General features: G+C 45.2%; 2 protein-coding genes and 1 long non-coding RNA gene across 21 annotated transcripts in view; 2 read left to right on the forward strand and 1 right to left on the reverse strand.

Annotated features, from left to right (window-relative positions):
• The window catches only part of CDCA7L (cell division cycle associated 7 like), a 211,756-nt gene extending 206,745 nt beyond the window's left edge, over positions 1–5,011 (forward strand). For 14 of the 19 annotated variants that reach the window (XM_086397421.1, XM_086397417.1, XM_086397425.1 and 11 more), the window contains 6 exons: positions 9–80; positions 220–381; positions 1,152–1,277; positions 2,186–2,335; positions 3,146–3,282; positions 3,696–5,011. In XM_086397421.1, the coding sequence (XP_086253547.1) occupies positions 9–80; positions 220–381; positions 1,152–1,277; positions 2,186–2,335; positions 3,146–3,282; positions 3,696–3,726 (678 nt within the window). In that variant the 3' untranslated portion in view covers positions 3,727–5,011. The remainder of the gene's footprint in view (positions 1–8; positions 81–219; positions 382–1,151; positions 1,278–2,185; positions 2,336–3,145; positions 3,283–3,695) is intronic. The other 5 variants (XR_015162838.1, XR_015162837.1, XR_015162834.1 and 2 more) reach the window with 1 other exon arrangement.
• The window catches only part of DNAH11 (dynein axonemal heavy chain 11), a 369,573-nt gene continuing 351,905 nt past the window's right edge, over positions 4,555–22,222 (reverse strand). Inside the window, exons 77-82 of the mRNA XM_086397406.1 lie at positions 16,331–16,573; positions 11,972–12,154; positions 11,777–11,892; positions 6,520–6,632; positions 5,901–6,041; positions 4,555–4,949 (exon numbers count right to left, since the gene is read on the reverse strand). Coding sequence (XP_086253532.1) covers positions 4,702–4,949; positions 5,901–6,041; positions 6,520–6,632; positions 11,777–11,892; positions 11,972–12,154; positions 16,331–16,573 — 1,044 coding nt within the window. The 3' untranslated portion in view covers positions 4,555–4,701. The remainder of the gene's footprint in view (positions 4,950–5,900; positions 6,042–6,519; positions 6,633–11,776; positions 11,893–11,971; positions 12,155–16,330; positions 16,574–22,222) is intronic.
• Positions 5,222–12,812, forward strand: LOC147374510 (uncharacterized). The gene is made up of 3 exons (XR_015162839.1): positions 5,222–5,558; positions 5,659–6,646; positions 11,520–12,812. It is a non-coding gene; the product is annotated as an uncharacterized LOC147374510 (long non-coding RNA).

Raw genomic sequence — 22,222 nt, forward strand, 5'->3', positions numbered from 1 at the left:
GAATTCAGCTTGCTCAGTTACTGGCGGAATTGAACTCGATGCCTGATTTCTTCCCGGTCCGAACCCCGAACTCAGCTTCTGTAAGTGGAACTCCTTGTATGTACTGTCTCCGGTATTTACACACACACACACACTCACACACTCACTCACTCCATGGCCAGATGGCCTTCATTCTGGCAAGCAGACAGTTGCATGCCTGTGTCTGTGCTCTCCTTGCAGAAGAAGAAGACCACAAGGCGGGCCTTCTCAGAGGGACAGGTCACGCGGAGGACCAACCCGGCCCGGAGCGCGCGGCCCCCTGAGAAGTTCGCCCTGGAAAACTTCACTGTGTCAGCCGCCAAGTTCGCAGAAGAGTTTTACAGTTTCAGAAGAAGGAAGACAGTGAGTGGGGTATTTTATGACTATAACGAACCAATGCTGCTTTGTCTAAGCCAGTGGTCCTCATGCGGGAGTGTTCATCATGGTCTTCTGGGGCTTGGTGAGGGCGCCGAGGGGCTGACCCGGGAGGTCTGCAGGAGCTGAGACAGCCAAGCTCCCTGATGCCCTGGGTGCTCCTGTGGCCACACCTGGGTAAGGACCCCTGGATTTGAGCTTGTACTTGGTCTAAGCTCTAAGCCATTAGGGCTGTCCTGTGCCTAAACCGAGCAGCTCAGTGGTTAGGACCCCAGGTTCATCTCTAGTGGAGGTGATGATGGCTCCGGGTGGCTTCAAGGTTTTGCTTTTGGGAACGTACAGGCTCCGGGTGGCTTCAAGGTTTTGCTTTTGGGAACGTACAGGATGAATCTCAGTCTTTTTGTTAGGAATGGGGAGTTTGAGAGCTTTCTGCCTGGAACAAAAAACTCTGGACCCTATTTGTGGCTGTTCAGTGTGGGTCATTGCCCAGTCCGCAGAGTTTATAGCTGGTGACTGTCATCCAGGGCTGGGACCCTGAGTTTCTGGTCATTCTTTGTCACCTTGCCATCCAGGAAGCTTGACACTAAGGATAGGAGCTCAATGAATGGCTAAATGCACGAAGGATTTCAGGGAGATAAAAGAAGGACCGAGTTAATACTAATGGTCCTAGAGCTCTGAGGAGTTTAAAACTTTATTACTATTTTTTTTTAACCACTCAGAGCATCTAATGTGCAGTTCTGCTTTGGCTGTTTCTGCAGGGGAAATGCCAGGGGCACCGCCGACGTCGCTGCGTGTCTTCTTTTCGGCCAGTGGAGGACATTACTGAAGAGGACTTGGAGAACGTGGCCATCACTGTTCGGGATAAAATCTATGATAAAGTTCTGGTAAAGTAATCTAACAGCTGATTGACATCACTGTGACTCTTACGGGGACTCCCAGGCACTGGTACCTGAACTGCCTGCTTGTAAACTGTCTGGGCTTAGACCCTTGTGCATCTGTCTCCCCAGGGCTCGGAGGTGGGCTCTGAACGGGAGCAGCTGTAACTGGGCAAGGGGAGACGGCTTAGTGCAGTATCCTCGTCAGGAGAGAGGGCTCTCTGGGGGGTAGCAAGCAGGGTATAGTCTGGAAAATCACATTTATCGTTGTATTTTAAGTAGTTTTTATGCTTTAAACACTGAAAAAAATAATGCTTTTATAACCAATAGAAATATATTTACACTGTGTTAATATATTTACCATATAGTAATATATTGAAATATTGGAATAGATAAATAACATACGTATTTATATAACCAACAGAAACTGAAGTTTGACAGAATATCTTCTGTAGGTAGGAGATGTTTTAAATGTTTGTTAAATGGTGATGTAGAGGATGGCTTGTGGTATTTTGCATCATTTTTAGATAATGGGACAGTGTCTTAAATAGTATTAAAAGGTTTTCAATGTAATTGCCAACATTTTAAAACCAGGAGGTCTTACCCTGAATGGAGCCAGGTTGCTGGGAGCTGGGCTGGAGCCGTGTGATACTCTGGGGGTTCGCCGTCATCACTCAGTCACCCCCACCATTTCTGCCCACCTGATCATTTCGTTTCTCCCAGGCTCCTGACTCGGGCTGTCCTTGGGATTCTCTGGCCCCAGAGCTGAGTGCTCACAGCCTCCCGGAGGGCACCAGGGTTTGGGCCAGAGACACAGCCGTGCCCGATTCTAGAGGAGAGGCAGGGCAGCTTCATGCACGTGGCCCCGGGCGCCCCCTCTGAACCCCATGCTCACCAGTCTCTGTCTTCGCCCGCAGGGTAACACTTGCCATCAGTGTCGGCAGAAGACCATCGACACCAAGACAGTGTGTCGGAACCAGAGCTGCGGCGGCGTGCGAGGGCAGTTCTGCGGGCCGTGCCTGCGGAACCGCTACGGGGAGGACGTGAGGTCGGCGCTGCTGGACCCGGTAGGGACGGTGTGCGCCTTCGTCCCGAGCCATGTTGTGAAGGGAACAAGCTGAGGCCGGGGCTCTGGGGCCCTTGGGCAGGGACCTGTAGCCCCCTTACCACTCTCCTCTCCTCCTGCTTCTTGAGACTGGCAGAAATGCAAAAGAGACTTTCCTTCTAGAAAGAACACACAGGACGGTAAAAGAGTGTGTTTCATTTTCCACGGTCAGAGCCCAGCTTTCTTGGAGTCATGGTTTGTACAGGGGAAGGCGTGCCCCTCTCCTCTGGCACTGGCACTTAGCTTGGATTTACCCAGGGCCAGGCCAGGCCAGGGGTATTGCCCTGTAGGGCGCTGTGTCCCCCACGGCTCTGAGATTTCATGTCAGTGCAGTTCACGTACATTGTTACTCTTCTAACCTTGTGAGGTAGGTACATACACCTCCCCACAGCTTGGTTCCCTCTGTAAAATAATACATAGTACGCTGGTTAGCGTGTGTGCCCTTGAAGCTGGGCACCTGGCTGCAGAGTCTGCGCTCATAACCACTGCACTGCTGGACCAGGGCTAAGTAGACTGTCCCCAGTTTGCAGCTCCGCATAGGTGAGCTGAGAAGGCCTGTACTCTGAAAAGCAGGGCTGACTTCCCAGGCATGTGATCCGGAGTGGTCCACCTTTCTGGGCCTTTTTGAAACAGGCAAGAGGAAGGAGACGGTAGTACACGTCATAAGGTGAAGGACGAGCTGACTGGGGGTGAGGCCCGGCGAGCCGGGCTTGGTCAGGGCGTCATCTTGGCCTGTCGCTGACGGGACATTGCGGCCCCTCTGCTCCCCCAGGACTGGGTGTGCCCTCCCTGCCGGGGCATTTGCAACTGCAGTTACTGCCGGAGGCGCGACGGCCGCTGTGCCACAGGCATCCTCATTCACCTGGCCAAGTTTTATGGTTATAACAATGTGAAGGAGTACCTGGAGAGGTAAGCCTCGCAAATCAGAACGGAGGGTGAGAGTCCTGGGAGCAGGAGAGGGGAAGACTGTGTAGGTGGGCCCGGGGTGCCTCATCTCAGCCTGACTCTTAGAAGCCACCTCGAGTGCCGGCTGTGCGGGATCTGTGTGTGTCGGGAATGTCACAAACAGTCATAGAGCCTACAAGGCGGGCAGGGAAAGCTGTGAAGACCAAAGAGCTCTTCTAACCCTCTGGGACAGAGAGAGGAGGCTTGTGCGCTGGGATGAGGAGATGGGTTTAGGGATGTGGGGCTGAGGTGAGCCTGCCTGCAGTGACCGGAGTGAAGACTGACCTTGTGTCGGGAGAGCAGTTTGGCTGTGGTGCCCTGGGGGATGCTGCTGTGTCTCTGCCTCTGTGCCCCTAATGCTTCCTCTTTCTTCTCAGCTTACAAAAGCAGCTGGTGGAAGACAATTAAGAGAAGAACCAGCCCGCTCACTGTGGAGCACTCCAAGACATGCCATTTGTGCCTAAGATTTCTTTTTATACAGAAATTCTTTGTAGAGCTAAATGCTTATTTTTTTTTAAAGATTGTTTTTATACGCTTCAAAAGATTTCTCAGGAAGATGAGAGAGGAATCTGTATACATATATTATACACAGGCCTGTTTGTATGTTGAGTTATTAAAAGTATCTGCAGATGATTAAAAATCACAGTTTAAAAGAGTAAAGTTCCAGGTAAGTCCTGGAGGAAACGCAGCATTGCAGCTCTTTATCTCCCAGACAGTAACTGGAGGCCAGGTCGTTACAGGGGTTACACCCCCTTGAGTTTATCATGAGTGGCCATAGTTCAAACCCCATAGTTTAAGCTGCTCTGGGTTGTTGGATGTTTATATTGAAGAATGCTCCTCTAAATTACAAAGTGCAATTAACCATGCAACTAGAATTTTGTTTTTGTTAAAACTTGAACCAAAAGTAGACTGTCACATTACTGACACTGGAGGCCTTGGACGGCGGCTGCCTGGGGCCCATGGCTTCTGTATTTTAAAAGAATATATAAAGGCAAATTTAATTTAGAGATTTTTGTTTAATATCTATAAAAACTACAATCCCATGTGGGACCAGGACACTCCAGCCAAATTGCTTTTTGAGTTACAGTGGGATTTTGATGAAACCGTGAGCTGCACTAATCTTGTTGCAGGATGGGGCAGTAGAGGGGTACTGGGGAAACCTATTGAAAATATGTCCCTTTCCCATGTTTTTTCTACATCTGCTTCTTTTTGTCCCCCTTCTCTACAAGGACGGTGTTTAAAAAAATTAATGCACATTTAATTTTCTCAAAAGTTACATAAGCCAGAATATGTTATGCCTCCCAGTGGGATACGTTACCACGCCCAGGAGCAACGACAGGCGCTGCTTGTGTTCCGGCCAAGCCAGGGGGACTCAGGGCCACGTCAGGCCTCCAAAAGCAGAGCCACGCCCGCCAGGACCCACTTGGCCGCCTTTTCTTTGCTCTTTAGCCTGAAGGTCCAGACGTAGTGGGGGCCTCTCCTTTTGGTTTTGTACACAGGGCACTCGTACGTGTGTGTGGTTTCCTGTCTGTCCACTGGTATGGCTTTCGCAAAGATGACTGGCATCGCGGACCTTAACTCCTTGAGGCGGGCTTCCACGATGGTTCCTGACTGGCTGTCCCATCTGGCTCCTGCAGGAGAGACACGGGTTACAAGCGTGCTGGTGTAGGCAATAAATGTTCTGGTTTTGTCACTTTGCTGCGTGTCAGTGGCTTCCTTGGCAAGATGGGAGGAGGGTTCATCACCTGGTGACTGGGAGCCACGCAGACACTGTAAGCAAAGATTTGTTGTCGTGTCCGACTCTTTGCAACCCATGGACTGTAGCCCACTCGGCTCCTCAGTCCATGGATCCTCCAGGCAAGGATCCTGGAGTGGGCTGCCATTCCCTCCTCAAAAGCATAGGCTCATGCTCCCGAGCTACCCCCGAACTTTCCTGTGAACAAAACTAAATCATTTGAATTCAAAAGGTTTGTAAAACTTACATGAAAACAGGTTCTGTGAGAATCCAGACCCAATAAAGCAAGTTAGTTTGTCCTTCCTTTTAAAAAATGGTGAATCTGCATGCTAGTGGACAGTGTAAGAAATCTGCAGTTCACCACGTTCCCTTCCTACTGCACCTTCTTAATTCAAGTTCGGGTCTGTAAAGTGATAAGGAGCATCTTGGCAGAGACTTGGAAACGCTTTCTCCAAGAGCCTTTCAGGAGAAGAGGAAATGTTTACAAGATAAGATGAATGCATGGGTGAGTGGAAAATGTTCCGTCTTCTACCCCGTCCCCCAGATTCATAAGAAGTAGATTTAATATAAGTCTATAAGCAATCGCAATCCTTACCTTCATTCAGATTTGGCTCCCACTGGACACACATCCTACCATTTAAATTATCTGAAAGCCAGAAGTGAGGTAAGTAAGCACTAGTGTGAGTGAGAAATGGAGTAGTGTGTTAGTTGCTCACTTGTGTCTGACTATGAGCCCCTGGGCTGTAGCCCACCAGGCTTAATAAGCAAAGGACAAATACCAACTTGCACCCAAGTGAGAAAGGTTCTAAGTGTGATAACCCTGCATGTGCTCCTGGGGGCATCTTACCTTCCATGAGGAGCCCGTGGAGGTAAGCGCCTTCCCTAGGGGGATGCCCGTAGTCCTCCTTTGTTTTTTTGGTAACGTCAACAGTCAGGCACATTTTGTCCAGTGGCCACTCGTTCTTTCGAGCCGTGGTCTGCATGATCGCTTTTGGAGGAGGAGGGACAGGTGTGAGCAGGAGGAAGTCATATACATAAGATTCCCTGGAGCCCCCATTGAGCCGAGTGTCCACCCAAAGTGAGCTGTGGTCCCATGGGGTGTTCGGGGCATTACCTGCCAGGCTGCACTAGAGAAGGGGTGGAACAAAGGCCAGTTTTGTGGATGGCGCTTGAGTGGAATAGCCATGCCCGAGTGCCGCTGGCTGGTTGGTTTGCTTCTGCACTAACTACCGCGGCCAAGCACAGCCGCGTGAGACTGTGGGCCCCGATGGAGAACGTGTTCTGGGTGACCCACACTCCACCCACCTGGCTGCTCCCGTCCTGCCTGGTGTCCTTTTTCCTTGGCAGTGGCCGCCGCGTGAGGACGGGTCACCAGGGCAGGGGAGCAGCTCCAGGGACATGAGGCTGGGGTTCTGCTCGTGGCATGGCTCCATCAGCATCAGGGGCTGCCCTACCCCAGCTCTTACCTGTTAAGAAGGCCTGAGGGTTGAAGAAGCCAGAAAGCCACACCACAGCTGGAAGGGCGAGATCTTGTGTCCAGGTGTCCAGTTCCCGGCATCGCAGGAGGAGGTCGTTAAACCTGGGGAATAGAAGGTAGGAAGAAACGAACGTGCTCTCAGTACTAAATCTTTCCAGTAAGATTAGATTCTGGGGATGAAGGGGTGCTGGGGTGGGTGGTGGTAGAGAGGTCCAGAACTGGTAACCTGTGAAACTGTTACCTGATGACCAGGTAATAGAATCGTCTGTCCCCTTAAAGTGTTAGAAACACTGAGAAGTGTGGAAAACTCCATTCATTCAACCACTGTTTCACTTAGATCCTCCAAGTGACCCCCCAGTGACATGTGGTGACTCTACGTGGGTAGCTGTATGTGATCTGGGCTGACGGGGTGCACAGAGACGCATCCCTGTGTGTCTGAGGATGGGCAGGGGAAGGCTCTGATGACTGTTGTACAGTCGGAGTTCCCAGGAACAGCAAGGGCAGCAGAACATGTGATAGCGGCCTCTGCACAAGCTGTAATTACCTGAAAGAGCGGAAGGAAGAGTTATCAAGGGGACCAGCCACCTTCCGTCCATCGTGAGCCTGTAGTTTGAGAAGCCGCTGTGTTTACAACATGTCCTCTTACTCCATCAGCACAACAGTTACCCGAGGGAGCAAACATCTAAAACATACCTGAGAGGAAGCCAGCTCACAGAGGCTAAGGAAAAATGAACTTCCATAAAAATAGGAGAAGCCTTGATAGGTAGCTTTTAAAGGGCTGCTGAAAACGGGGAGGGGGGAGATGGAGCACAGAGCAGAAAGCCCCACGTAAACGCCTGTGGGGCAGCTCTCTAGGCTGAAGTCGCTCCCTGCCAGCGTGGCCACATCCCGGGGCCTGGTTGGGTTCACGGTTGCAAAGGCAGCAGGCCGAGTGAGGACCTCATGCCCACAGACTACCACCCGGAAGAAAGGTGAAATGCTCACACTCGAACTTGGCTCACACAGAAAATTCCTATGCGCTTAGAACTTGGCTCTGGGCCCTGCCCCATATTAAATTCTTCCAAATAGCTGGTTTAGGGAAAACATACTTATAGATAGATCCCACAAAGAATAAAGGCAAGGAACAGGAAAAGCAAAGGTAGAAAAAAACTATCTTGAGATGTGAAAGAGGATAAACTCTGCAGCAACCAGTTTTTCTCATGAAGCGTGTATGTAACGAGTGAAAGTGAAGTCGCTCAGTCGTCTCTGACTCTTTGTGACCCCATGGACTTCTCTGTCCGTGGGATCTTCCAGGCAAGAGTACTGGAGTGGGTTGCCATTTCCTTCCCCAGAGGATCTTCCCAACCCAGGAATCGAACCTGGGTCTCCTGCATTGTAGGCAGACACTAAAATTTACCTTCTGAGCCTATGAGTTAAAACTGGTAAGGTAAGAAAAAGTGAGGAAATTAAGTTGGAAACAATCTCAAAAAGACAGTTATAAAAATGAAAGCAAAAAGTTAAACAGCATAAGGCAGAATAATAAGGAAAGCAAAATGAAATAGAAATGAGTTACAGTTGGAGTGAAAATAAGATGAATGTTGAAACATATTTGCTAATACAATTCTAGAAAATTTGAGTTTTCCTAAGTTACAAATTTGAATCATCATAATCAGGGACATATGTTGTAAGAAAATGTGACACACAATACTTACTAAGATACAGACTGTGGAGATAGAGAATCCCCTGGAAAGCCAGGGAAAAACATGAAGTCTTTTTATAAAGGGAAAAAATTGTTAGCTTCAGGCAGCATTTGATCAATAGAATCACACCTATGAAGTCCTCTGACAACAAATGGGTTAAATTACTTTTATAATTAGCCAAACTGTAACTTGAGTCTAAAGATAACTGATTATATGGCATGAAAAACCACCCACAAATCCAATCAACCAGAAGGAAGGGAACCCAAAAATAAAAAAGAAGAATCTTAAAAATCAGGACTTTTAATGTGTATGTTTAAACTTCAGAAAACTAGGTCAGGTAGTTTTCCCTCCCTTCAGAATACACAATGTGAAACCAAAAATGGATTTTGGACAGTGATTTTTTTTTTTAATATTTTTTTTTAATTCAGGAGAGAAACAGTAGACAAGAGAATAGGAGACAAAGATACAATGACGATCAGCCAGAAATGACAACCAACCAGAACACAGAGACATACACATTGACAGAGGAGAGTCCAGGCAGGAGTAGATAAGGCACTATTTGAAGGAAGAAGGGCTAAGAAACAGAGACAGATGACGTAGGGAAAACACGCGGACGCCAAGGTGGGTGTGTATGACGTATGTACACTACTGTATATGAATAGATGGCTGGTGAAAGCCTGCTGTATATCTTGGTGGGGGCAGATATGATCTGTAGGACATACAAAGCTTAAAAATGCATTCCAATACATACTTGGTGCAGACAAGTACTGTTTGATTCTACATATACCAGGTACCTAGAATAGTCAAATCCACAGAGTCAAAGTACGCTTGTAGATGGTGGGGTGGGGATGGGCACTTAGAGTTTAATGGGGACAGAGTCAGTTTAGGAAGGTGATGAATGATGGTGAGAGTTGGACAGCAATGTGAATGTACTTAGTGCCACTGAAATGTACAGTTAAATTTGGTTAATATAGTATGTTTTATATTACATGACTTGCCACAATAATTTCTTCTTTCAAAAAAGCAGGGCTAAGAATTTTAAAGGGTGGAAAGAGTTGTAGACTCAGATTTTTAACAGCACACAGTATCAAGTAGGATGCCTTTTTAAGAGACCACACCTAAACACATCAGTAAAAATGACAGAACATTAATACATTAAGAGTTAAGAAAAAAAATCTTAAAAACTTCCCAGAGAGAGTAACTTAGCTGTGGAGGAATGACAAGTTTTTATGAACAGACTCACCAGCCATAGTAAGTGCCAGAAGACAATGCAGTTATGTAACAGTGACATTTGGAGAGAAAATGTTATCTAGAATTCTACTTCCAGGTAAACTATTCATCGAGAGTGAGAGCGTAGTAAAGAGAATTCAGACGCAGTACCATCTCCTCCCTGCCACATACCCTGAGAGCCTGCTGTGTGCCTCATCCTTCAGCTCGGTGAAGAGGGGACCCCTACTGCTGCGCCGCTGTGGTTTCAGATGAGGAATGGCATTTCTGCCTTCTGTGACTGAAGGTTCCAGAGAAAGTCTGACTGAAGTCGAGCTTATTCAGCAGCTCAGAGAATCTCAAGCCCAGTTTTTTTCCTTTCCACCTTTTGCAGTGCTGACCACGTGGCCCCACTATGGCCACTGTGTCCTGAATTTATGCCAACTGGAGAGGGGCTCAGTTTTAGGATTAAAAAAAATATAGGACCCTGTGCCAAAGATGTAAAAGATGAGGAAGGAAAACAAGCAGAAATACCTTAAGTTTTGCAAACCCGATCTCTCAGGAATCTCTCTTTGGGGACTAGAGTCCAGCAGGGCAGTTCTTACTGTGTGTGTGCTGACGGCAGGGCCTCCGGATATGCCCTTCGTGGGGACGGGAACAAATAGGTGGCTGGGCTTTCCAGTTAGTCATCTGACAGTATTTTCAAAAGTGTGTAGTAGCTGAATTATGACAACTCTTTACAGGTGATGTGGGGAAGATATAATGTTATAAACTTCTAACATTTTTCTGAATGGTCTATATTCCATACCACTGCAGTTTTACAACTACATTTTCTCAAACATATGTCAAACTTAACCACAGACCGTTTTTTTCAGATGACTTTACTTTGTCAAAGTATCCTAAAAAGCTCCCAGTCTGTCAATAGCAAAAATAAGTCTTGCAAGGTCTTTTTGTCTTAAAATGATAGAACCTCATGACAGAAGCTTGAATGGTTTTTCCTGTATTTATCATGTTTACAAATTACTTACCTATAACCCACTTCTATAAAAGAATTAAAACTTGGGTTGTCTTGGGATAAACATGTCTCAGTTGTCTGTAGAGATGTTAGTAGTAGTTCTTCCTAAGTCATAAGGATTAGGAGTGTTTATTTGAAAATTACAGCACCGGAAAAAAGCAGCAAAGAAATCAACACATGCTATTAAGGAAAAATAATTCCTGACCATGAACAAAACAAAAATAAAATTATGGTGGTTTAAAGTTTAATTCCAGACTGGAAGGAGGGTAAAATGCCAAAAGAAAAAAGTAATGGTGTTACAGTGCGTCAGAAAAATCAAAAGTGTGTATGTTACAGTGTCAAGTCTTCCTAAAATAATCGAAATGGTAAACTCGCAGAAGCTAGAAGAGTGGAAAAAAGAGGCTAAGAAAAATATATAGAAATTAGGAATCAAAAGGTAAGACTGGGTGAAATAAGTCTAAAGTTATCACTGTTGTAAAATTTAAGTGTAAATGTAAATTCTTTTTGACTAGAAGTATAAAGTCTGCCTTTAGATATTCAAAGCATTAACAGAAACCCAGTGACTCTGCCACAACGCTTTCCTGTCATCCGGCAGGTCCACAGGGCGCCTTCCTCTGTGTCTGCACCCTGCCCCAGCGAACAGCTGGGTCCCTGGGGGGAGTTCCAATGTGCAGCCACTGGGAATTCTAATGGGGCCTTCCAATTCAAGGATTGGAGTAGCATTCTGCTTAATGCAAGAAAAACTTAGGAAAGTGAAGACAACAAATGTCCACGTAAAAAAAACCAGGCGTAGAGACAGCCTCATGAAACGCTGTGCTGACTCGCAAGGCCGAGCTGTGCTTGGCTGCAGCCCTCAGGGAGCTGTAAATTTCTGCCCTTGACTGTGGCATGTCTACACAGTCCTATCCACACAGCGAAGGCGGTGTTACCTACTGCTTCCCGGGGTAAAAGTTCACTGTGAAATGCCATTAGTTAGCACTGGCTTCAGAAATACAGGTATAAGATGAGGTGAGGGTAAACTTAAGGGTGCCTCCCCCAGCCATTTAAATCCTGACAACTCACTGAGGAAATCCTTTTATCATTTTTCAGGTGATAAACTGAAACAGAGAGATCAGGTATTTTGGCCAAGATCAGACAGCCACTCAATGAGAAGCAGAATTCGATTCCTGCTATGACCCTCACTTGGTTTTTGCCTTTGAAGCAACATACCGAGGAAACTCAAATGAAACTGGTGGTGGTGTGCACAGTTACGGCTGGATGTACTCAGCAAAGCACAATCTTTAGGGTTCCTATGAGGCATAATTCAGAAAATCAAACCGGTGCCAAGCTGGAGTGTGGGTGCTTACCACTGGGCCAGGCCGTACGTGGATGGATAAGCCAGTTTGCTCCAGGTTTCTGGTACTGCGTCGAAACTCAAGGCAGACTGCTGGCCTTCCATGTCAGGAGACAGCGTCAGCTCCCCCTGGCAGGGAAGAAGACGACTGCAGAGTAAATATGTTTTCATGTGGAGAAGCCTGCTCTAGTTCCGCTTTTAAACTTACCTTCAATCCAAGCTCCAGTTGTTGAAGTGACACACGGATTTCCCGAAGGAGAATGTTCATCCTCTCACATTCTTGGAAGCAAACAAGGGCATAGGGGCTTCTGTTTGTTTTTTTTTGCATTATCTCTGTCATGTTGAACTCTTCTGGAAGTTTCTCCAAAATATCATCCAAGACATGCTTAACCTTAAATTGTTAACAAACACAAAGATTTAGCTTCTTTCCGTTTCATTTTCGATCATGATGATGGTATATCCTCTTACTTTTTACGTCTAAGAATACATACTACAACTCCCAAAGATGCTTGCTAATGAGTTTAAAAGATGACTACTAACTCCCAGGAGGTGGGCAGAATGGCACTGCCAATGAAACCACATACAAGCCTCTGGGTCCTTGTCTTCTGAAGTGAAATACTGACTCAAGAGCTAATGTAATGGTTGGGAAATGTGAACAAATAATAGCTGTTGGACTGGGGAACTGGTAACAGTTCAGACTATAAATCTGCCACATGGCCGAATCACTGAATTCACAGTTCTCTGAAAGATATGGATAAACGCCTGACATATATTCCTAAGTTGTTTTTATAGGAAGCAGACGCCCCCTCCAGAAGACAACTACTGACCACAAAAACACAGACCCCAGACTGGTTGAAACCAGAAGGTTGATGATGCTTGAAACTCCACCTTGATGCCAACCGATGCAAGAATTGTCCACAAGCTGATTGAGGCCTGCTCTGTGAACACTGTAAGACTCCTCGACCCATCCAGGAGGGACACACAGACTTGAGGGCATCACCCTGCTGCAGCCCCTTTGCCTGGTAAAGCAGTAAAAGCTGCTTCTCCTACATTGCCCCAATCCGTCTCTGCATTTCTATTCAGCACCATCACCAACCCCCTCAGGTCGCTCTCAAACAATGCAGCCCCCTCCCCTCTTGAACACCCACAGTATAGTCAGGGAGGTGTTACTATTGGTAGTTTACTTACTGTTAGCATTTAGGGAACAAAAGAAGTCTCATAACTACATTTCTTTGATCAGAACATGGAGAACCTCACTATTTGGGTAGCCCATTTTTGCAATCTGCTAATTAAAAACAAATTATTTGAAAAGTCAAATGAACCAAAGGGGCCACTTAAACTTGAGCTAATTCTGGTGACTCTGCTACGCTGCCCTTGTGGCTGACACATCCAAAAATTTGGGAGGCAGTTTGGATCAGTATTTTCAACAAGAAGGAAGCTCCTATCTTCTACAGCTGTTGCCCTAAAGAAATGAAGGATTTGTTCCCTTGAGGACGTGCATATGTACATAGTACTCTGATGTGGGTAGTTATTCTAGTGATGCAGTTTTGCAGACCTGGGAAAACCAACAAACACCTGAAAAGACTGGAAGATACTCCCTGTCCTCAAGCCTCAGGCAGCTTCTCCTTCTCCTTGATTTCTTGGATTATGGCCTGGGGCTCTGATGTGATGCTTGCAAACTGCTTTAGTGCCCTGGCAGATAATTCACCAGATCCTGAAATCTTGAGCTCATTTACAGCAGCGGCAGAGAGTATGAAACAGTACAATTGAGAAGTTAGGTGCAAGAATGGCTTTGGGACTCCGCTAGAATCTGGTTTCCTTCAGTGGCTCTTTTAAGCTGTATGACCACAGCGAGTCACCGAAGTTTATCTCTGAAATAGAGATCCTGGTATTAGTACTACTCAGTGCTTCCCAGGTGGCTCAGTGGTAAAGAATCCACCAGCCAATGTAGGAGACACAGGTTTGATCCCTGGGTCAGGAAGATCCCCTGGAGAAGGAAATGGCAACCCGCTCCAATATTCTTACCTGGGAAACGCTATGGACAGAGGAGCCTGGTGGGCTACAGTCCATGGGGCTGCAGAGAGTCGGACATGACAGCAACTGAGCGCACACACATCAATACCACTCAGAGTTTCAGAGGATCAAACGGCGTGTTTGTAAAGCACTTTCTATATAGCACCTATTAGATACACAAAAACTGTATCTGGGAGATGGCTGCTGGTTTGTCTGTAGGAAATGCTGAGGTAGCTTTACCTTATTTGTTCTGTATTTTTTGATTTAATGGTCAGCTTCCTTATTGGAAAGATTGAAGCCCTCTCAGAACTAGATGATGACCTCACATGCTCTCTGGTTCTATTAACGCTGGGTGTGCATGCTAAGTCAGGAAAGTCATGTCCAACTCTTTGTGACCCAATGGACTACAGCCAGCCAAGCTCTTCTGACGATGGGAATTCTCCAGGCAAGAATACTGGAGTGGGTTGCCCTGCTCTCCTTCCCAATCCAGGGATCAAACTGTATCTCTTACATCTCCTGCATTAGCAGGTGGGTTCTTTACCACTGGGCCACCTGGGAAGTCCCTGTTAACATTATAGATCTTCCCAAATAGATGAATTTTCTCCATGCATCTCTTTTCAAAATATCTAAATTATAAAATGTCTCAATGAATGGCCTTATTTCAAGAAATAACTGAAAAATTTCAAGAAATAATATAGAAAGTTCCTGGGACCTCTCTATAATTAGATCTGATTACTGTGTTCCCACAAACTGAATCCTTGATTGGTAATTTTGAAAGAAAAAAGGTTAATTTACTGGGGAAAATTTTTTAAAAATTCAGGTTTTTAATTAATGAGAAACAAGATTTTAAAGGTAAAAAAATTATTTGATGTCCATTTCTCATCCCCATTATTCTACAGCAATACTACTACTACTACTACTAAGTCACTTCAGTCGTGTCCAACTCTGTGCGACCCCATGGACTGCAGCCCACCAGGCTTCTCCATCCATGGGATTCTCCAGGCAAGAACACTGGAGTGGGTTGCCATTTCCTTCTCCAATGCATGAAAGTGGAAAGTGAAAGTGAAGTCACTCAGTCGTGTCTGACCCTCAGCGACCCCATGGACTGCAGCCTTCCAGGCTCCTCCATCCATGGGATTTTTTGGGCAACAGTACTGGAGTTGGGTGCCATTGCCTTTTCTATTCTACAGCAATAAATACCTTCAAAAGAATAATGCTGGTCTCCCAAGAAAAGGTGAAAAAACACTCATAAAATGACAGAGCCAAAAACATACTGTTTGAAAGACTAGCCACACATACAGAGAAGAAATTTGCAATACATATTCTTAATGACACATATCTAGAATACAGAGTTCATATGAATCAGTAAGATAAACATTGATAACCAAATTAGAATTTGACAAGCAGATGGAACAAATACTTCACACGAAGGTATATCCAAATGGCCATAAACATATAGGAAAAATGCCCAATATTATTCGTTAACTGAGGGAATGCAAAGTTAAAACCACAATGAAATATTATTTAGAAGACCCCCAAGGAGCAGGAACAACTGGAACTTACAGTACAATTACTTTGGAAAAAGGTTTGGGAGTATCTACTAAAGCTGAACATTACTCCCTTGAGCCAACAGTTCTACCTCTGGGTATAAAGAATGAGTATTATGCGAAGATACTTTTGGGAATTACCTTTGTCTTCAGACAAAAGACTATACAGGAGTGTTCATGGCTGTGATAGTCATAATAGCAAAAAGCTGGGAAAAACCCCAATACCCATTGGCCATGGAAGGAATAAATAAAGCATTATATATTTACATAGTAGAGTACTGGGCTTCTTGTTGGCTCAGATGGTAAAGAATTCACCTGCAGTGCAGGAGATGTGCGTTTGATCCCTGGGTTGGGTAGATCTGGAGAAGGAAATGGAAACCCACTCCAGTATTCTTACCTGGGAAATCCCATGCAGAGAAGCCTGGTGGGCTATGGTCCATGGGATTGCAAAGAGTAGGTCATGGCTTAGTGAGTAAACTATCACCAGCACCATAGTAGAATACTAAACAAAAATTAACCATCAGTCCATGCAATAACGTGGATGAAGCTCACAAATGAGCAGTGAAAGGAGTGGCCATGAGTCAGCTAGTACATGCTGAGCACATGTATTTGAAGTTTAAATGCTGGGAAAGCTAATCTGTGGTGACAGAGGTAAGGAGGGTATCTTTGGCCTGCTCCAGGGGATCTTCCCAACCCAGGGATTGAACCCTGGTCTCCCTCACTGCAGGTGAGTTCTTTATTGTCTGAGCTACCAGGAAAGCCCAAGAATACTGGAGTGGGTCACCTATTCCTTCTCCAGGGGATCTTCCCGACCCAGGAATCAAACCAGGGTCTCCTGCATTGCAGGCGTATTCTTTAGCAGCTGAGCCACCAGGGAAGCATCCTGGAGTGTGGGAGGTAGTGCTTATGTGTGTACACAGAGGTAAAATCACTGAGCTGGGCACTCAGGATTGGTGTGCATTGGTGTATGTATGATGCACAACAGAAAAGAAAAAGCGACCTGCTACCTTGTCTTCTGTGGACTGTCCCAGCTCCTCGCTGCTCACTGCATTCCTGGGCTGCATCTCCAGCAAGGTTCTGAACAGCATGTTGGATGTGACCGTCAGAAATTCGATTTCAGCGTTCGGGTGGAGGCCATACAGCACTGGGCTCTCTGGAGGAAGCGTCTCTTCTATGTACTGGTGGTAGCCTGAGCAGTCCAGGCTGGGTGGGGCTGCAAATCCTGGTGCCAGCATCAGCTCATCATCAATCTTCAAGCCCAGAGGAAAAGTCAGTTATTCCAAATTGAAGTGGACATCAGTCTTCCCTTCCTAAACACCCAGGGAACACTCTGGTAAGATGGTCCCAGCACAGTGCTAGCTAGAGGGCACACTCTCCACAATATCTCACGACCCTCTGGTCATCAATCACTTTGCTCCGTGGATGGTACCTGGCTGACCTCTGTGGAACACTTGTGAATCTGTCCCTTAGAAGGGGTAACAAGATACATGCACGCAAAGGGAACGGACATGCTGAGTCATCTACTGAGTTCTGGTCGCCCTGTTACATGTTTGCAGTCACTGATTCTCCCCATATATCCCCATTTTGCAGAGAGAAAATTCTCCCCATATATCCCATTTTGCAGAGAGAAAATCGAGATTCAGAGTAACTTGCCCAGGCATTTGTTTGATGTTAATCTTAATTCTAAACTCATTTTAGTATGACTTCATAGTACTTTCTACAATACTACAAATTATTTTATGTATCATACATGTGGATTTTGTAAGCATGCATGATTATATGTGCATATCTTAAAAAATGTGTATGAGCGTGTGTAATGAACATGTTATAGGGTAGTATGCACTATGATTCAAATGACTGTGACTTCCCCATGACTCAGGCTGCTCAGGGCAGTCTGTAGCTCATCTCAGGATGTGCAGACCTGAGGCACATACTGGTACCCTATCTACAGTTGCCTAATAAGAGGCTGGAGTCCTCAGGCATTAATCACGCCCACCCCTTCATTCAGGCTGGGCCAAGGGTGTATGTTTTACCCGGAAGAATGTTCTATGTTCTCAACCAACACCAGGTGACCAGCAATACCAGAACGTCTAAATGTTAGAAAGCAGTGTTTCAAAATGTAAGCGCAGCTGTGATGACCTAGATGGGTGGGATGGAGGGGGATGGGAAGGCAGTCCAAGAGGGAGGGAGCATATGTACACAGAGAGCTGATTCACCTCCTTGTACAGCAAAAACCGACCAATACTGTAAAGCAGCTATACCCCAGTTTAAAAAATTTAAAAAGGATTTATGGGTTTCCATCTCTAACCAGCTATAAATAGAGTCAATCAGGCCCTTATACTTTTCTCGTTAACTCAGTATATGCTCTGATATCTTTCCCTGATTGTTCTTTAGTTCCCAGGGGACCAGGATACTTCTGTTTTACTTTTCCCAACCTCTCTTGCTGTAAATTCTGTCTAAATGCACTTAAACGCACAGGGGATACTAGTTTTTAAAGACCATCACCTAATGTAGTTATTTTATGCCTAGATTAAAAAAAAATTTGTTATTATTTTGTTTTCAGAAAATGGGGTTTATCTCTGCAATTGTGTCTGCAATTTCTGGTCTCACTATCGGCTGGAGACAGAGTGAATATTCATTAATTCATTCCATCATTTGAACGGATTACCTAGTGTACCCAAATAAGCTCTGGAGGTACAAGAGATTCATACAATGTAGTTCTTAAGGAACTCACAGTCTAATGGAGACGAAATAAGTGTGATTTTCTACACAGTCCTGTCATCAGTGAGTAGCAGCATTTTGTCCCTGCCTTCTCAAGCCCGCAGCCCCACACTGCCTGGGGAGCCCATGTCCTTAGGGGTGGTGGTGCACAACTGCTTTCCTGAATTCCAAAGGCCTTTTAAAATACTAAAGTTAGCATTTTTGTTTTTATTTTGTACCAAGAGAATTTTGAAATTATCCAGTATTTCATCTTGCCAGAAACAGACCTTGACCCAATAAATATGAAAAGGAGCATTGTGGACTATCTGCATTAACTATATCCATTCATTTGGTTTGTTTTATTCACTTATTCAGATTTTCTACCATTTCATATTTATATATCAAAATAATCAACATTTAAATTTCACCCAATTCACCATGACCGAAACAAAATCATGAAGCAGATTTAAACTCACCATTACTTGATAGATAAGTTAGCCAAAATTAAAATATGGGCATAAAATATGAATATAAAAACCAAATGTTAAACTAAATATATCCAAGCCAGAATTTATTCCTTACAAACAAGGACTTGGTTTTCCCTATTAGTGTTCACTAGTTACAAGAAATTTTAAGAGCAACAGCTAAATTATCTTTCAGTACAGCCAAAAGTTAAACAGTTTCAAGGAGAGAAAGTAACCAAACCGTGGAATCATTTGGAACTTTCAAAATGCCTGGGGCCTGGACATGTGTGTGACTGCATATTCATATAATGTGGTTAGGAATGCAAATGATTAGGCAGTCTGTTTACTAGTGTGTGAAGAGGGCCTTCTCTATAGTGGGCAAGAAGCGAAGCAAAGGAAAACAGCAAAATCAAAGGGAAGGACTAAGTTTATAGCCAGCTAGATCTGGTTCAGTTCCCATCTTTGAGTGCTTTGGTGGCCTTAAAAAAATGACCGTTTATCTGAGTTTCAATCTTATCAGTAAGGTAGGGTTCATAACATCAACCTAATGATCGTGGCTATGAGAATTTAATGACAAGTATACAAATAGCTGGGCTTCCCAAGTGGTGCTAATGGTAAAGAACCTGCCTGCCTGTGCAGGAGACAAAAGAGAGAGGCAGGCTCCACCCCTGCCAGGGAGGAAGCTCCCTGGAGGAGGGCATGGCAACCCATTCCAGTACTCTTGCCTGGAGAATCCCATGGCCAGAGGAGCCTGGCGGGCCACAGTCCATGGGGTCACACAGAGTTAAACATGACTGAGGCAACTTTGCACACAGGCACACAATTGCTAGGCACAGAGCAGCCTTTTACAAATGTTAGTTTTGGTTTTTCCTGCACCCTAGAAAGAGACATGATTATCTCAAGTACACACTAATTTTCTAGAAGGAAAAACAAAACCTGAGGATGTTCTACTGTAGTTCCCTACTGTGATGTCAAACAAGTGCAGCATAAGTGAGGCTTAATTCACACAGGGACTTGTGTTCTCCTTCAAGAAAGCTGTGAAGATGTGAACATTCTCAAGGAGCGCTAGGAATCCTGATTCTGCATCTAAGCCTTCTCCCATCCCATGTAAGGGCTTTTGTGAAAAGCTGCTTCTCCTGATGGGACTCTAACTCTGCATAGTGGCCACCTGTCTTGCCTTTGGGGGAAGAGCTGTTTGATAAGGTTATTGTTACACCTCAGAGAATCAGTTGTTCTAAATTAACGTGTCTCCAAAGAAGACACACAAATGGCCAATAAGCACAGGAAAAGATGCTCAACATCGTTAGTCTTCAGGGAAGCGCCAATCACAACCACAGTGTTATGCCACCTCACACCCGCCGTGAGGATGTGGAGAGGACTCTCATATTTGCCAGTGGGAATATAAAACGGTGCAGCCACTTTGGGAAATAGTTTGTTGGTTCCTCAAAATATTAAACATAAAGTTACCATGTGATCCAATAATTTCATTTCTATATATATACCCAAAAGAAGTGGAAATGTATGTCCATGCAAACACCCAGGAATATTTATTCTACCATTATTCATGATAGCCCCAAGGCCAAAACAACCCAAATATTCATCAACTGATGAACAGATACATAAAATGGAGTGTATTGATACACGGGAATATTATTTGGCCCCTAAAAGGAATAAAGTACTGATATATGCTATAACATGGATAAACCTTGAAAACATTATGCTAAGTGAAAGAAGTCAGACACAAAAGACCAGATATTGTCTGATTCCACTTACATGAAATGTCCAGAATAGGCAAATCTCGAGACAAAGATTAGCGATCGCCTGGGGCTGGGGAGTGGGGGGTGTTGAGGACAGGATGCTGAGGGACTACTCATGAGTCCAGATATCTTCTGGGGGTGAGAGAGATGTTCTAAAACAGACTGCGGCAATGGCTGCATAACTGAGTGCACACGAAAAACCTTTGGACTGTCCAACTGAAACTGGTCAATTTTATGGGATGTGAATTATATCTCAATAAAGTATTTTAACAGAAAGAATCAATGGAACTGTGCTCAGGGAGAATGAGCCTCCACATTATGAAAAATCATCAAGAATTCCAGCCATCTCTGCAGAAATCAGCGCAGGGCATGCTGCAGGTAGAATCGTTAGGAACTGGGAAAGCCAGGATCCTGCCATTCTGTTGAGTCTGTTTGATTGTCATCCTTTTCACCTTCTCCTTCCTGGTAATTAAGGAAAGGCTCACTTCCTCCACTGCCTCTCCGAGGAGCCCTGTTTATGACAAGAAGCTCCCAATTCACTGTGAGTCTAAACGAGTGTATATGCTTGTGGACTTTTGAGTAAAAAGAACAACAACAAAATGCCCTGTCGCCAAAGTCTGGGAGGGAAATTGCTCAAGGTTGAATCCTGTTTTCTGCCTTTAGGGTCCATTAGTGATTTTCGAGACAATACTCTCATTTCACAAATGAATATACTGAGGCACAGGATGGGCTGGCACAAAGCTGGACAGTAAGTTAGTGGCAGAACCAGGACTAGGGTTTGGGTCTCCAGGACTGCCCAAGGTTATTCTCCCAGTAGCCACCCTATGCCACCTAGCGTGCACAGGACACGTGGAGGTCCATCTGTGACATGAGCCCATGACTACTGACGTCAGCATGCCAGCCAGGGGGCTGCAGAGAATCTGGAGCCTGAGTGCGAATTCAAATCCTGATTTAGCTACTTGTGCAACTGTTTGAGCTCTCTGAATCTGGGTCTCCTCTGTGATGACTGGGATAATATCTGCTTCGCAGGACTGCAATGAGAAGAGACAGTGCACATGAAGCGTGTAACACAGGCCTCTGGCACAGAGCGGGGCTTGATGAAATTTAACAAATGGCTTCCGTGGTTCTAGCTGCTGATTATATAAAGTACAGTCAAGTGAAAAATATACACTATGAAAATTTACAGTCTGTAATAGTAAAGATGTCTCCCATTTATTAGGCATTTTGTTCTAACAGTCTTGAAGCCTGAGAGTGAAGCCATGAGTTGGGCCATTCTTGTTCCACAGACGATGAAACAGAGGCTCAGGTTCAGTGATGTGGCCACAACTGCACAGGAGACTCAAGAAAGAACTGAATCTGAACCCGAGTTTTGTTTTGGTTTTTACTTCAAAGCCCAACTTCATGATTGTTAATATATGACAACTTTCGGGTGACCCGATACCTTATTTTCCAAAAGTAATTTACTACTTGTTTAGCATTGCCAAGTACGCACCTCACATAAGAGAACCATGTTATTCTAATTCCCTAACTTTGGCCAGGAACTTCTTCTTCTTCTTTTTTTTTTTAAAGCCAGGAACCTTCTGAAGCACATGCCATGGGGGAACCCTCTCTAAATGCCACCTCATTTACCCAACAAGAAACTCATCCATCTTCCCTAACAGGACAAAGTCACTGAAAACATTGTGAGTGGTGGAACTTGAAACCTCAGAGCACCCACCCATGGGTAACTCTTCAATCAGGTGTCCATGCAACCAAAGATACTAATCGCCAAGTATGTTAACCAACGTGAGAAATGGCAAAAAGACATCCTGCAGATGCTGCAGTGTCAGCTTAAGTCTCTCATGACGTAAACAGCGTGAGCGGGACACATCTGCATGAGAATGAAATAACTGGGATTTTGCAGCCTCTGCCACCAAACCAGTCAGAGCTTTCCCTTCCTCTGGTGAGTGGAAGAGGCAGCGCCGTCTGGTGAGCAGGG

This window comes from Bos grunniens, chromosome 4 (assembly GCF_055505025.1).
Source record: "Bos grunniens cultivar Pamir isolate PY7600 chromosome 4, Bosgru_T2T1.0, whole genome shotgun sequence".
Lineage (NCBI taxonomy): Eukaryota > Metazoa > Chordata > Mammalia > Artiodactyla > Bovidae > Bos > Bos grunniens.